Genomic DNA, 17,011 nt, shown 5'->3' with positions numbered 1-17,011 from the left:
GAGTTTGGGGGAGATAGACCTTGACATTTGGGAGTTGTAGTTGCTTGGATTAATAGTTCACCTACAATCAAAGAGGATCCTAAACCTCACCAATGACAGAATTGGGCCAAACTTCCCACACAGAACTCCCATGACCAACAGAAAATACTGTGTTTCCTGATGGTCTTTGGCAACCCTCTGATATGCCCTCATAACCCCCCCCCCCTCCAAGAGTCCAGACCCCCAGGTTGAGAAACACTGCACTAAATTTTTATTTCTAACTGAACTTAGAGGCATTATGTTTTTGGAAGGCAGCTCCCAGACCCTGCACCACCAGCAGCACTGGCAGCATTGCAACTTCTCTGTGCTCTGATTTCTCATTTTTGTGTTAAAGACGTATGCCTTCCTTAGTATGCCCACATTAACTTGTAAGTATATTTCTGGCAGGAGAGTTGAAAGATTTTTCTCCCTTCTCTGTGCCTCCAATTTAGTTCGTACCTAACCTACTTTTTGTGTGTGCAGTGACATGTTTTCTGCAGAGCGGTTCTCTCCTCTCTTAGGCCCTTGAAAGGAAGAAGCCCCGGGGGTTTGTGTTGCTTTGCTATTTCCAGCAAGTCTGGCAGATTCTTTCCCTGCAGTGGACTTTAACCTGCCAGAGGCAGTCAAAATAATGAACCACGTGGAATCGACCAGTCAGGGCGATTCTGGGTCTTCTTTAGGGGAGGAAAAGGAGGGCATTTCGTTTTGGGCAGGAAAGAGGAGACATTGATGCCTCAAAGAATCTGAAATGTGAACACGGAGAGATTACTCTCTGTGTTCCCATCTGCATTTGAAATGGAGCGTCTTATTTGTAAAAAGGATTCAGTGTGGCTTGTTGACCCCAATATTCTCACTCTGTTTTGTACGTGCTGTGCAGCAATGCTGGTAGATGCACGGTTCGCAGCAGAAATGAGGACTGTGTGAACCTGTTGGAGTTGGGCTATATCTGATATATCATGTCAACCTGACCGTGCTGGACTACAATTCTCATCATGTCTGCTCATCATCTGTATTGGCCAAGGCAGTTAGGATCTGAAGTCCAATATTATCTTGAGGGCTGTAGGTTTCTTTGCCCTGAAGGTGTCCTAAACTACAACCCACAACAAATTAGCATTGGTTATTGTGACTCATTGCAGTGATTGCAGTCAAGTCATGTTACTTGGCTGGTTTTTGATTACTCCTCCATCTCTCCCCCTGCCAAGGGGTATTGTAAATAGCCAGGTTCATTGGCTGACTACTGAGCTCTTTTACATGGAAATTTCTGCTCAGTCTTGACTAGGGGTGAGGGAAACTTTGGGTTGGCCTCCATTTTTAGTGACTGGACCTTATTTGCCTTTCTTTGGAAATGTATTTCTTTGTGCATGTGGCAGTTTTCCTTCACATTCCTCTCTTTGCCAGATTTGGTTATGCAGTTCTAGTTCAACAATTCCTTTGTGCCGGGCTAAAAACCATGAACATCCCTTGTTATGTTATTGATGTGTTCCATCAAGTCAGTTTCAATTTATGACTAGGTTACAAATGAAACGCCTGTTTAAAAAAACCTCAGGGCCCTTCCACACAGCCATATAACCCAGAATATCAAGGCAGAAAATCCCACAATATCTGCTTTGAACTGGGTTATCCGAGTCCACACTGCCATATATTCCAGTTCAAAGCAGAAAATGTAGGATTTTATTCAGCTGTGTGGAAGGGGCCATAGTCTCCATCTACCTTGCTTGAATCAGGGCTATGGTTTCCTTAACTGAATCAATCCATCTTTCTTCCACTTTCTGAGTATTATTGTCTTTCCAGTGAATCACATCATCTCATGCTATGGATCCTGTGGTCAGTTACTTTTCACTGGTGGATCCAAAGCAGGCATTGGCAGTAGGCCAGGCCAGGGGAACTGAAGAGCCAGTGGTTTCCTGAGGCTGGAGCTAAATCTCAGGTTTTCTTGGTATTATTATTATTACTGCTCTCAACACCTGGCTTGAGAACAGTATGTGTGAAAAAGATCTTGGAGTCCTTGTGGACAACAAGTTAAACATGAGGCAACAATGTCATGTGATGGCAAAAAAAAAGTTATTTTTATTTGAAAAACACACCTTTTCCAAAGTCTACAATTGGAGTAAATTAGGGCTGTCCCAAATATTGGGCATTTTGAAAAAAATGTGAGAAGTCATAGCATTTTGATGGACAGAAAGAATTCCTAGTTGAGTAAGCATTCTGTTTTCTGTTGTGATTTTTATCCTTTTATCTTCTGGCAGGGGTTACCCCCAGGCTATTCTTCAGCACTCATGCCCCTTTGCGTTATTTGTTGGCCTTCTCCTTTTTTGATTTAGTTTCTTTGAGTATATTCTTCTAGGCTATAAACAAAATTATGCCACGGTGCCACCGCTTTTGCAGTAACTTCACCAGATGCTAGTCAATAAATGAACAAACCTCAGTCTTTTAAACAAATGCTCAGTGGATAGCATTTAAAAAAGCAACATGGGATGCTTAAGAAAACTTCAAAACCTACTACTAAAAATGATTGAGCACTTTAGTGAAAACTAAAAACTTCATCCACATAAATGGCAGTAGCAGCACTAAAAAGTTAAAGCTTAAACAGGTTGTGAAAACACTTACCGAAGTAAAGCTGTCTGTCTAAAAGCAAGCTGTATTAGGGCTAAGTAGCCCTCCCTGGAGACACTGTTGAAAATTGTGGGTGCCATCACCAAAACACATCTGTCCTACTTTTTGCCTCCCAAATTTTTAAGAAAGGAGATCAAAACCAGAAACTGAACTAAATTAGTAAACAGGGTCATCTTATTTTTTTTAATATTATTCATTGTGTTGTTGAAGGCTTTTATGGTTGGAATCACTGGATTGCTGTGAGTTTTCCAGGCTGCATAGCCATGTTCCAGAAGCATTCTCTCCTGATGTTTCACCCACATCTGTGCCCAGTGTGGAACGCATCTCACCACACTAAAACAGTGGATGTGGCTCTGAATGAGACACGCCGCATTATCACGGGTGTCTGCGCCCTACACCACTGGAGAAATTACACTGCTTAGCCGGTATTGCACCACCTGACATCCGCCAGGAAGTAGCAGCAAATAGTGAAAGGACCAAGGCAGAGACATCTCCAGCTCTTCCCCTGTTTGGGTATCAGCCAGCACGTCAACGACTTAAATCTAGAAATAGTTTTCTAAGATCTACAGAGACACTCACTGGAACACCTCAGCAAGTGAGAGTCCAAAAGTGGCAGGCTCAAACCCAGCACCTCAACCAATGGCTGATACCAAATGAGAGACTGCCTCCTGGGCACACAGAAGACTGGGCGACGTGGAAGGCACTGAACAGACTGCGCTCTGGCACCACGAGATGCAGAGCCAATCTTGAGAAATGGGGCTACAAAGTGGAATCCTCAACATGCGAGTGCGGAGAAGAGCAAACCACTGACCACCTGCTGCAATGCAACCTGAGCCCTGCTACATGCACAATGGAGGACCTTCTTGCAGCAACACCGGAAGCACTCCAAGTGGCCAGATACTGGTCAAAGGACATTTAACCAACTACCAAACTCACAAGTTTTGTATTTGTCTGTTTGTTTGCTTTGTTCTATTAGAAATGTAATATAACGGACTGGTTGCTCTGACATGACAAATAAAAAATACCCACATCTATGGCAGGCATCCTCAGAGGTTGTGAGGTCTGTTGGAAACTAGGCAAGTGGGGTTTATATATCGTGAAATGTCCAGGTTGTTAGAAAGAACTCTTTTCTGTTTGAGATAAGAGTGAATGTTGCAATTAGCCACCTTAATTAGCATTTAATGGCTTGGCAGCTTCAAAGCTATAGCAGAGCACTTGAGGAACCAACCTGGACACAGCATATTATTTGAGAACACAAAAATACTGGACCACTCTAACAACCACCATGTCAGACTAAACAGAGAAGCCACTGAAATCCACAAGCACATGGACAATTTCAACAGAAAAGAGGAAACCATGAAAATGAACATAATCTGGGTACCAGTATTAAAAAATTCTAAAATACGGATCGTAAATAGAGAGCAACATTAAAAAAACAGGGTAATTCCAGTTAAGAATCAATCAGTACCAGCTAACATCTCCCAACAAAGGATCCCCCTAAGCAGCAACCAGTCAAGCTTTGAAGATAATGCTTCTGGAACATGGCCATACAGCCCGGAAAACTTGCAGCAACCCAATATTATTAATTGTTTTAAATTTCAAAGAACTGTTGAATATTTTAAATTGTTTTGTATTTGAAAATCTATCTAGGCATCTAGGATCTTGAGAACTTTGTGATCATTGGATATAGGGCAGCATATACATACTTAAAGTAACTGTAGAGGAAAGTGATTCTGGGAATATTGTACTCTCAGCCTTTGGGAGAAGGGGGGCTTTGACTGTCCAACCAGAACCTCAAATTGAGTTCAGAAATGAATGGGCGACCACTGAAACTGACAAATCGGTCAATGGTTCTAGCCACATTTCAAGCCAAAAATACTCTCAGCAAGTTTATTCATGCTACAAGAAAGTCTTTAAAATATTCAGGGTTTTTTTTCTGCTGTTTACAATTTGAAATTTACTTTTGCAGAAATCAGTTGATTTGCATAAGAAATTGATTTTTTTGTGCATGAAACCAGGTGTTTTCTGCATAGAAAATGCAATTTCCTGTTCAAAAAAAGCTATCTTTCTGAGCAAAGTATCCATTTTGTGTAGAATAAGTTCTGAACTGCAAAATAAAGCTTGGACCTGGAAGCGTTTTCTTATTTCAACATTCTTCTTATTAGTGTTGATCAACAGCTGAAAAACACTTTTCAACCAATTAAATATATTCTTTATTTTTTTTCTTTTTCTAAATGCAGGAGAATCTGAAAAATGCAAAAAAAAAATTTTTTTTTTAACTAGAATAAACATACAGCCAGAAGAACTATACACCCACTTCTGGTTTATCCATGGCCAATACCACCTCCATCTTGCACGGTTATAGCACTTTGACAATGTGACCATCATACCTTTGTTTACTGGCAACTGCAGTTTCATTTACCCAGGGCAACGTCCTTGCAGATGGCCAATTCTCTCACTTGCAGTTTCTCAAGTCACTCCTGACACGACAAAAAAAAAAAAATTACCCAGGCAAAAGATGTCTTTAGATATTTAACAAAAAGGATGTCTTTAGATGTCTGACAAAATAGTTCTTTAGATATTTTCTAGGTCTTCCAGGAAATTGACCATAGAATCATGCCAGAGTACCTAGTGATGCCCAGAGAAATGTGGTGGAGGCTTATTCTTTGTAGGATTTTAAGCGGAGGCTGGATGGCCATCTGTCGGGGGTGCTTTGAATCCAATTTTCCTGCTTCTTGGCAGGGGGTTGGACTGATGGTCCATGAGGTCTCTTCCAACTCTGTGATTCTATGAGTGTCTTCTACAGACATTTCCTCGATCTTCCAGGATATAGAATCAGGCTGGAGGATCCTGCAGTGGCTAAGTTTTCAAGGAAAAAAGAGTTATGCTGGATACATCTACACTAAAGAATTAATTAATGCAACCTGACACTACTTTAACTGCTATGACTCAATGCTGTGGAATCATGAGAATTGTAGTTTGACAAGGTATTTAGCCTTCTCTGCCAAAGGGTGCTAGTGCATTACGAATTTACAACTCTCATATTCCCATGGCATTGAACCATGGCAGCATTATTTCTACAGTCCAGAATGCACTTAAGCCAGCTGAATATGTCTATTACACCATGGCCAATAATTCACCCCACATGACTTGTGTAACTTAAGACAGCTATTGTGCATTAACCATCAGTGCATTAATGTGGGTTGAAAACGGTAAGAAGAGGGTGGGAAATTCTCAGTTCAGGAACCCATTCTGTGTTATTAGATTAGACACATTTCTCTCCCACTTGAATCTCAAGGTTTTTTTTTCCTATTCTTTGTATGTAGAAATATGCAAATGTTGAAAGTCCTGCTTATTTTAAAAAAACCTGAACAAAAGTCTCACGCATTTGCACATTGGCCATATTTAATAGCTAAAGTCATGCCCAGTTTAGGCATTACCTGCTTGCTGTGTAGCTGGTAAAATAAGAACTCCATGATAATACAAAGAACTGGCAACTCTGATTTTGCATCCGGCGCATGCTTGAATACACAGGGATTTCAGCCCATCCTTTTAAGAGCTTACCTTTCAGTGCCCTCTGCTTGGAAAGATAAATCTGCCAATTGCAGTTTCCCTCCAGTTCTTTCTGCCCTGCTAAGGAGGAAATACGTACATTTTGGTAAGTTCTTGTTATGACAAAAATGAACCAAGCAAAAGGTCCATACCCCATTTGCACACAGCTTACCCTGAAAAAGTGAGTGATGGGAATCCTATTAAGTGGCTGTGAATGGGTACTGCGCAGGCAACATGCTTTAAACATGGTTTGTTTACTCACCCTTTTAAAAAATGGCACAACCAAGGATGGGCTAAGAATAGCTCTTCCTTCGGGACTGGCAACATTTCCGAGTGAAAACCCTCTTCTGGAGAGAAGTTCAAGAAACTGCGTCTCCCACCACCACGTCTTTCCCTGTCAGTTCTTCTTTAAATTCCACGAAGGGTTTTTTCTCCCCTTCACAGCTTTAGCTTCTCCACTGAATTTGCAGGAGCTGATGTAACGGCTTGGTGTTTGAAGAAATCCTAAAGCCATTGGCAGATATGATTAAGTTATGCTTATCCTACTCGGTTTGTCAGGCACTGATAGGAAAGGTTGACGCCAAATGTTACCACTCGATGTCTTTTGCGAAATCTGCTGCAGTGGGTGTGTTAATGCAGCGGGGTGGTAAGTGGGGGAGAGAAATCATTTTTATGCCTTTATTTCTCAAGGCTATTTTGGAAATCCACCTTTGGTGGATTTTGTTGATGGGGAGGAGGTTGAATCCCCAGCAGAGCTATTACTTTGGACTTTGGCTTCTCCTCTTTTCCTCTCCAAGAAAGTAACGGAGAATTGATAGACTGTATGGACAGACAGAGAGAGCCAGCATGGTGAAGTGGTTTGAGCACTGGATTATGACTTTGGATTATGATTTTGGCTATTAGAGTTCAAATCCTTGCTGAGGCTTGGAAGTCTTTCTCAGCCTCAAGGGAAGACAGTCACTAACTTCTTCCAAACATATCATGCCAAGAGAACCCTATGATAGGCAACCTTCAGATTGCCATAGGCTTACAATGATTTCAAAGCACACAATAATAACAACAACAACAACAATCCCAAGCAGTTAAAGTTTAAGACTAGGAATGGTATTTTCTGGCCAGCAAAAAGAAAGCAGATATGAGGTCAAACAAGGCTCCCTTGGCAGAGAAATCAATTGGCTGACTCTAGCGAAGTCACAGCTTCAGCCTCAGAGAACCCCATCTTAGGATTGCCATAAATCAGAAACAAGTTGAAGACACACAACTGATTTATCCTTAATAATAATAATAATAATAATAATAATAATTTTATTTATTACCAACCTTTTCTCATGGCTCAAGGTGGGTTACAACATCACTAAAACACACAACCATCTAAACACATTCTGTAAAATACACATATTAAAATACATTTCTACAAAATGCATATTTAATTACACAGAACAAAGATTAAATATAAGATGCAAGTTTAAAATTCGTGATAGACCTCCTGGAAGAGATAGATTTTCAAATATATTTTAAATTCCGATAGCTGATCTAGTTGTCAGAGCTCTTCCGACAGGTCGTTCCACAGTCTTCGGGTGGCCAATGAAAAGGTCCTCTGGATGATGATCACCAGTCGGGTTCTACTGGGCTAGAATAGCTGCCCCACAGAAGACCGAATTATTCAGGATGGATTGTACAGGAGAAGGCGATCCTGTTGGCAACCTGGACCCAAACCATGTAGGGCTTTTAAAGGTGAAAACCAATATTTTGTACTTTGTCTGAAACTAATTGGCCCTAAAAGTGGCCAAAAGCATCCCCAACCACCTGCAATTGCAGGGCTTCCCCCTTGCTTCTGAGTCTCTCCACCTCTGCTAGGGAAAATAGGTCAAAATGGTGGCCAAAAGTGATGTCACCCGAATTCCAGTGTGCCAGACCATGACATGATTGGTCTGATGATTGGATGATTGGATGATTGGATGGGCTTCACCTGCTCTGTAGTTGCTCATTCCTTTCAGGGGTTGGAGCTACACTGCCAAATAATGCAGTTTAAACAGCATTATATGGTCAGTATACACCCATATAATGCAGTTTGGTGCTGCTTAAATTGCATTATTTGGTAATATAGATTCAGTCAAAGTAAAAAAATAGTTTTGCAAAACTCCCTGCACATTGACATCTAAATATCAAGGTTTTTCACCAAGACCTTCTAGTTTTTTGTGCAAATAATAATAATTTTTTTTACAGAGGGGCACTTAATGATGCAACGCACCACTCGCATGCACCCAAATCTCCAACTGAGCAAGAACTAGCTTGCCATGTGAAAGAAGGGTTTTCCCACTTGCCTGAGCTATGACATTTCCAAGCAGATGTCACAACATGATCCATTCAGAGTTGCTGATAGGAGGCATGAATTTGCCTTGCGTTTTTTACCCTTTGCCTCATGCTTTTTAAAAAGCTCACACATACATAACATTTAAAAGTCACACCCGTGTGGGACTTCTTTCCTCCCACACCCAGCCCCCACCCCAATGCCTAACTGCCCAGTCTTTCATAACCATCTTGTTTCCTCAACTTGCTGAAGGACAGAAAAGAAATGAGTTATTATCCCAGTTCATAAAAGAATAGCACACAGGGACTCCTGAATCTGAAGGAGTGGTCTTTAAGACAACCCAGTGCTGTCCCTAAATCAGACCCTGTCTTTGCAAATTGGATCTGTCATGGGCTGAATTTGACATTTGTCTCTACTCGAAGGAGAACTGCATCCCCAGCGAGGCAAGACTGTAAATCTCAGAATAGAAAAGAGACCACATTTGGTTTCCCTTCCCCCTTTCTCCCCCTCGTTCCTCACACATCATATTAATTCCATTTGTAAAACATTGCAAAAGAAAGCTGGAATCTCTATGCCTTTTCAAAGCATAAGGAATCCAGCTTATGACGGTTTGAAATCCTCACCTTTTCTCCCCCTTTGGGGAGCTACTCTTCTTCCTTCACCACCTCCTCCTTCTCATCTTCACCGTCATTGTCTTCCTCCTCCTCTTTGGCTCTCTCCCCCTCCCTCGCGCCCGGTTTCATTTCCACACTGATTTTCAAAAATGCTGGAATGCACAGCCACTGAAGTCCCTTAAGTTGCAGCTGCCGAAATCTCTCCTAATTGCCATAGCTGGGCAGCATCATGCGCCGCCGTATAGGCAGGCAAGAAGAGACGTGTAGCTTTCATTCAGTGCCTTCAAGACATGTCTTTCCTCTAGTCCGGGGGGAGCCAAAAAAGCCCAGAGATCAATGCATTTGAAACTGACAGAGAGAGAATGAATGCTTCTTTAGTAGGCACATGCTGAGGATCGTGTGTGTGTATGTGGTATATGGTTTGTGCAGAGCAGAGAAGCTGCGTCCTGGTCCATATGCTCCTTGTTTACTGCAATGTTTTTTGCATGTTACTGTGCACTCCGGACTAACGTGAAGGTAAGAGGTGGCGAGAGACAGCTATTCGGCAGAACTGTCTGTCTTTCTTCCCTTTCTTTATATATCGATCTTGCTATGTTTTAACAGCAGTCAAACAAAAACCATGACAGCCAAAAAGCCGGCTGCAGAAAATGTCTACCTTGTATTGCTTGTTACTTTGGAAAATGCTGCTTGGAACAAGGCTATTATCACAGGTGGTTGTGGAGGCTTTGTTTTATGGTGTCTGCCTGCCTTAATTGGAGAAGCGTGTTTTCATGCGCCAGGGTTTAATGATCTTTCGGGTGTAGCCATTTGCGGGTCGGGCTCGACTCCTGCTTTGCAGAATGATATGCTAGGTATTTGTGTGTGTATGTGTGCTTCAACTCGGTTTTGTTTCATCAAGCTCCCAGTAGGCCGGGGACGAGGCTCTGAGGCTCTCCGCTTCTCTGCCAGTTTCGCCTTTTTTGGTTTCAGGCGTATAAATCAGAATGCATTCGCTTTGGCTTCTCCTCATCCCCTCCAGTGAAAGGAGTTTGCTTGTTTTCTTGCTAATGATCTGTCTGGAAAAAACAGAGATCTGTCTGCTGAAGCTAGACTTGTGCGCCCATCCACTTCCAACTTGTCACAAAATGCAGACAGCTCAGATACTAGACGAATGTCCAGAGATGGGAGCACTATGTTGGAAAGGGGTGGGGAGCAGCATGTACCCCCAACTACCCCTCCCTATCTCCAGATGTTTAAGGAAAGAATCCCTTTTTTGCTTCCTAAGTTCTGGGCTCATGGTTAAGATGCTTTTGCCAGCTGTATTAACATGTGTCGGCTTTGCTTAATTAATCTGTCCCCGGTTCCTCTTAACTTTAAGGTAAAAGTTGTGAAATGGTTTCCCTAGTGGAGGACGAACCAAGCTGAAAAGATCATTGACACTTGTGCTCAGCTGATGAAAGCTGAACAATTGGGCCAGCCTGCTTTGGAGAATGGAGTTGCATAATTTAGATGAATTAGTCTTCTGTCAACCTATTGGGGAGCCATTGTCGTCGGTGTTCCCGTTATGTCTAGAAGTGTATGTGTGGGTGCGAACTCACATCAAAGAATACGAGGGGGATGACTTGGAGAAGGATTTGTAAAGGGTCTTCTTTTGCTTCCTCCAGTCTTACCTTATTGAATGTTCATGAGAAAGTTTGGGGTCTTTTTTTCAACCCATGTGTTTGGAACTGATGACAAAGCTAGTATGGGCAGACTGGTTCAGCTGATGAATTTTGCCAGGGGCTGGTTTCAGATTGATAGGATCCATAGAAAGACTGAAATGAGGTGAATGATAAATGTGGACAGCCCCTGGTGAGTATTCTGAAAGTCTGAAAATTCACGGGGTCAACCAGGGAAGGCTGTCTGTCACCTAAATGTCATCCGTAACATTCACTGGTGGATGTCCAGAAGGCAAGGAACTCTATATTTAATTTTTGACATCTGTGAACTTCGTCTCAGGTTATCGGCATTCACCTGTGCAATATGAATATTTTCCAGAGAATGGGAACTGACTGCACACATTCTTTACATCTGCTAGTTAGATTGGCTCCTGGGCATTCTCCCTATCAATATGCATGGGTAAATAAATCTGTGTACATAGATTATATAACTGTATATTTATATTTATACCTGTGGTTTAATACAATCACTTGTCAATCTGGCCATTCTCCATGTCTTTATCTGAATGTATGTAATTCCCTGTCATTGTATATGTATTCCCCATACAGTTTACTTTGGGAACGCTATGATATATGGAAACAGAAATACAGCTTGAAGAACTTGTATTTGTAGATTGGATCTCTATACTTGTTTTTTTTATATAATGAAAGTAATCACATATTGACCCAAATCTCATAAGTATACAGTTGTATATATGCTGTTGGGGAATGCTAACATTTGTTAATAAGATGAGTTGTTGTGAGTTTTCCGGGCTTTATGGCCATGTTCCAGAAGCATTCTCTCCTGACATTTCACCTGCATCTGTGGCAAGCATCCTCAGAAGTTATGACCTCACAACCTCTGAGGATGCCTGCTATAGATGCAGGCGAAACTTCAGGAGAGAATGCTTCTGGAACATGGCCATAAAGCCCGGAAAACTCACAACAACCCAGTGATTCTGACCATGAAAGCCTTCAACAATACATGTTAATAAGATATTACAAGTTTAGAATATTTTGTTTTCCCCCAACAAGTCTTGTTCTTGAGTTTTATTCCTATCACAATATCCTTAATGTCCTTTACTGGTGAATGATAAAAATTGGGATGAAACTGAGACAATAACTTTTGCAATTTGATAACTATTCACATTTTCCTGACTGTAGTTCTGCTCTTTTAAAAAATGATGGATACATGTCAGCGTTCATAGATTTCCTGACATTAACTACAGCATGTAGATACTAAAAATCAGGTTGATTAAATCAAATTGTATATGCCAGAAACAAGGTAGAATTGTGAGAAGAATTCATATGCAAAACATTTATACTGACTGTGTTTTTTCTTTAAGATAACCTTGCTTAAATAAACATTATTAACAAAATGTAGAACTCTAAATCAAAAAGGAAGCATCCTTCGGGTGCATGACAAATACTGTTGCATTTTTTACTGTGTCAGTAATTAACTTTTTCACTTCAGTGTTAAATGCGTTAAGGTTTTTAAGTTATCTACCTAAATGAAAAAAACAAAGTTAATCAATGGAAATAGCTTTCCTATTCTGTTTCCAGTCGGCAGAGGACATTTTTCTCAATCGGAGTAATGTTTCATTCCCACATATGTACATAGACTAAATCCAATCACTAATTGTAACTGTAGTAAAGCCACTGAAACAATGGGATTTTACGCTACACTCATAACTGATCCAATGGGTTTACTGTACGGTGTTAGCACCCTGGAGTAGGCTTGTGCAAACATACGTAAACACATGTATGTACCCCTATATACATTTTATGAATTAGTGTTTGAACCTGGGGCATCTGTTTTGAAATTAGAGATAAAATATCCAAAGAAATAGCTGTGTTCATCTGTAGCTAGAAGTTGCTCTTGGTACCATCTCTTTTACTCACTGATTTAGGATATAAAGTATGATACGATGTTTTCTGGGATTTCCTGATGTTTGTCAGATGTAGCACTGATTGCATAAGGGAATCCTGATTGCAGCCCTTCTGTGGGATGATGTCATAGTCCATATATGGTTAAGAGAAAGACGATCAGTGCTTCACTGGATTTCTCCGATTCAATGGGCACAGAGAAGTAGATGCACCCAACATGGCAACATTTTCAGTCTATTAGTATACCCAGTTGGAACACAGTTTAGTAATTGCTGGTTAACAAATGCATACAGAAAAGGTTGCTCTTGGATCTGATATTCTTGTGTTATAGCATTGCACAAGGAAGTTATTGTGCTTCTTAGAATATCATTGTTAATTTTTGCTTGTTTTGTAATAATAATAATAACAATATGAGGATTTAAAGATCAAACTGCAAAGACTCTGGCACAAGCCAGTCAAGGTGGTCCCAGTGGTGATCAGCACACTGGGTATAGTGCCTAAAATCCTTGGCCTGCACTTAAACACAATAATAGAATCATAGAATCATAGAATCAAAGAGTTGGAAGAGACCTCATGGGCCATCCAGTCCAACCCCCTGCCAAGAAGCAGGAATATTGCATCCAAATCACCCCTGACAGATGGCCATCCAGCCTCTGTTTAGAAGCTTCCAAAGAAGGAGCCTCCACCACACTCCGCGCTGACAAAATTACCATGTGCCAGCTGCAAAAAGCCCCCTTACTGGGATCTGCACACATTATTCACCGATACATCACACAGTCCTAGACACTTGGGAAGTGTCCAACGTATGATCCAATTCAACAACCAGCAGAGTGTCTGCTGTGAACTCATCTTGTTGTGTTTCAAATAATAATAATAATAATAATAATAATAATAATAATAATAATAATGTATTGTCGAAGGCTTTCATGGCCGGAATCACTGGGTTGTTGTAGGTTTTTTCGGGCTATATGGCCATGGTCTAGAGGCATTCTTTCCTGACGTTTCACCTGCATCTATGGCAAGCATCCTCAGAGGTAGTGAGGTCTGTTGGAAGTAGGAAAAGGTGTTTATATATCTGTGGAATGACCAAGGTGGAACAAAGGGCTCTTGTCTGCTGGAGCTAGGTGTGAATGTTTCAACTGACCACTTTGATTAGCAATATAATGGCCTGACAGTGCCTAGAGCAAACTTTTGTTGAGAGGTGATTAGATGTCCTTGTTTGTTTCCTCTCTCTTGTTGTGCTGTTGTAATTTTAGAGTTTTTTAATACTGGTAGCCAGATTTTGTTCATTTTCATGGTTTCCTCCTTTCAGTTGAAATATTTACACCTAGCTCCAGCAGACAAGAGCCCTTTGTCTCACCCTGGTCATTCCACAGATATATAATCCCTTTTTCCTACTTCCAACAGACCTCACTACCTCTGAGGATGCTTGCCATGGATGCAGCCGAAACATCAGGAGAGAATGCCTCTAGACCATGGCCATATAGCCGGAAAAAACCTACAACAACCCAATAATAATAATAATAATAATAATAATAATAATAATAATAATGAGTCGGCTGAGGGCTGAGAAAAGCGGTATATAAATAAAGAAAATAAGTAAATAATAAATAAATAAATAATAATAATAACAACAGCTTTACATCCAGCCACCATCTCCCAAAAGCACATAATAGTGCTGCAAGAACATACAGATTCTTGTGGTATTGTATGTTGCTTCAGCACCACTGAATGAAAATTGAAGTCAGTATGTCATAGGCCATCTTTATAGGCTTCTAATGTGATGTCATTAGGTAGAGCATCTGTAGCCTGTGTCACAAAAGATCACCTGAACAGATATGGAGGATTGGATTTGCAGCTGTTGCAACATTCTTGTGAAAGGTTTATGCCAGTGGTTGCCACCCTTGTGCTCTCAAGATGTCTGGGACTATACATTCCATAAATCCCACCCATAATCTCTGGTAGTTTGGAATTATGGATATTATAGTCCAGTTGCCTATCTTACATTATGGCATTATATTTTAAAAAATCTTTATAAATCTGAAAAAAAAAATCATGGTCTAAATCAGTGGTTCTCAACCTGGGGTTCCCAGATGTTTTTGGCCTACAATTCCCAGAAATCCTAACAGCTGGTAAACTGGCTGGGATTTCTGGGAGTTGTAGGCCAAAAACATCTGGGGACCCAAGGTTGAGAAGCACTGGTCTAAATTGTATTGTTAATCCCTGTCTGAACATATATCACTCTGTGAACCATCTTAGAGGTTAAGATCTTCTGGGGAGGCCCTGCTCTCGGTCCCACCTCTTTCACAGATGTGGCTGGTGGGGATGAGAGACAGGGCCTTTTCAGTAGTGGCCCCTTAGCTATGTAACTCCCTCCCCAGCAAAATTAGATCAGCCCTCTCTCTTCAGGAAAAAGGTAAAACCTTGGATGTGGGACCAAGCATATGGTTAGTAATCTACCAGTGCAATGATATAACATTGAATAGTAGAATGACAATCTGGAATGGCCATGGACTATGTTATATTAAATAAGTGGTTTTTAATGGTTGGTATGCTTTTAATGATGCATTTTATTGATGCATGTTCTTATGGCATTGAATTACTGCCTAGATATGTCCTGAGTCCCCTACAGGGTGAGAAGGCCGGGGCATTAATATGGTAAATAAATAACCTAGAATAGATCTATTTGAATCAAAGAGGTTGCCTATAATTGAAGTACTGACTCAATGGATTCGTTCATTTGGGACTAACCCAACTGAGACTGCTGCATTAGAATCTGGGCATATCAAACCATTTGCATAATCGTGTGTCAAGTCATAAACATCAACTCGGGTAATCTTCAACTCAAGAAAATGAAAAGGGAAAATGAGCAATGCTTGGGAAAGGGACATCTGGATGGAGTTTTCGGTATTTTAGGTTGCCTTACCTTGAGTTGAATTAGATCTAGTCTAGATCCTGACTTATAGGGTTAAAAATGTTTGTGTTATGTGATTTCTGTGCACAAAGTATGTACCAAGCAAAAAAAGAAACAATGAACCTGGGCTGCTGTGAATTTTCCAGGCTGTATGGCCATGTTCCAGAATCATTCTCTTCTGACTTTTTGCACACATCTATGACAGGCGTTTCTCAGAGGTTATGAGGTCTGGGATGTTGTAGGTTTTTTCGGGCTATATGGCCATGGTCTAGAGGTATTCTCTCCTGACGTTTCACCTGCATCTATGGCAAGTGTCCTCAGAGGTAGTGAGGTCTGTTGGAACTAGGAAAAAGGGTTTATGTATCTGTGGAATGACCAGGGTTCTGAGGTCTGTTGGAAAATAGGCAAGTGAGGTTTAGGGTTAGGGTTAGGGCAAGGCTGTGTGTGTGTGTGTGTGTGTGTGTGTGTGGAGGGTTAAGGGTTCTAAACCCCCTGAAAGGATTCTAACCCCCCTCCCGAAACTTGGTTTACTCATAAATTATAACTGTTTAACCAATTTATGAGTAAACCAGGACCAGAGTTCAACCCTGCCTTGAAATGTGTCAGGTTAAAAAACCTGACACATTTCAAGGCAGAGTTGAACTCTGGTCCAGCGTACCTGTCCAAACGTATATCCTTCTATGTCCCACCTCGGAGCTTAAGATCCTCTGGGGAGGCCCTGCTCTCAGCCCCACCGTTGTCTCAAACACGTTTGGTGGGGACGAGGGACAGGGCCTTCTTGGTGGCAGCCCCCCCCCCCCCGCCTGTGGAATATGCTTCCCGGGGAAATTAGATCATCATCATCCCTCCTCACCTTCAGAAAAAAGGTAAAATCGTGGTCGTGGGACCAGGCCTTCGGGCAGCCAGTTTAAAGGACAATGGATAATATTTGACTATGGCTTGGAAGTGGATTTGGATAAGTGAAGCGGAGTAATCATTAGTATATGGCTAGATAAATAGCCACCAGACTGGCAATAGCTAAATGGATTCTAAGTATACTGTTTAATTTTTATTTTAATGTTCATGGTTTTAATTGTTATTTTTGCTATTGTATTTTATGAAGCGGCATTGAATAGTTGCCAATTGTAAGCCGCCCTGAGTCCCCCTTGGGGTTGAGAAGGGTGGGGTAAAAATGTTTGAAATAAATAAATAATAAATAAATACACACACACACACACCGGGCTACGACCCTAGGCTAGGGTTAGGGAAGTGTGGTGGAGGCTCCTTCTCTGGAAGCTTTTAAATAGAGGCTGGATGGCCATCTGTCAGGGGTGATTTGAATGCAGTATTCCTGCTTCTTGGCAGGGGGTTGGACTGGATGGCCCATGAGGTCTCTTCCAACTTTGATTCTGTGATTCTGTGATTCTAAGTGAGGTTTATATATCTG

At 41.3% G+C, this 17,011-nt stretch overlaps 1 protein-coding gene and 1 long non-coding RNA gene across 14 annotated transcripts in view; one reads left to right on the top strand and one right to left on the bottom strand.

Annotated features, from left to right (window-relative positions):
* DLG2 (discs large MAGUK scaffold protein 2) overlaps window positions 1-17,011 on the top strand; it is a 1,355,349-nt gene that overhangs the window by 443,239 nt on the left and 895,099 nt on the right. The window contains exon 1 of one of the 13 annotated variants that reach the window (XM_067466504.1): window positions 9,277-9,624. The exons of the other annotated variants lie outside the window; for them this stretch is intronic. Within the exon in view, the coding sequence (XP_067322605.1) occupies window positions 9,583-9,624 (42 nt within the window). The 5' untranslated portion in view covers window positions 9,277-9,582. Of the gene's footprint in view, window positions 1-9,276; window positions 9,625-17,011 lie in introns of those variants that run through there. 13 annotated transcript variants of the gene reach the window in all.
* Window positions 3,320-9,193, bottom strand: LOC132772262 (uncharacterized). Its single transcript, XR_010909620.1, has 3 exons — window positions 9,118-9,193; window positions 6,196-6,264; window positions 3,320-5,490 (listed from the first exon to the last, which is right to left on the bottom strand). It is a non-coding gene; the product is annotated as an uncharacterized lncRNA (long non-coding RNA).

The sequence above is a fragment of the Anolis sagrei genome, chromosome 3, assembly GCF_037176765.1.
Source record: "Anolis sagrei isolate rAnoSag1 chromosome 3, rAnoSag1.mat, whole genome shotgun sequence".
NCBI lineage: Eukaryota > Metazoa > Chordata > Lepidosauria > Squamata > Dactyloidae > Anolis > Anolis sagrei.
The sequence above is the reverse complement of the archived record's forward strand: the minus strand, read 5'-3'. Positions and strand labels throughout refer to the sequence as shown.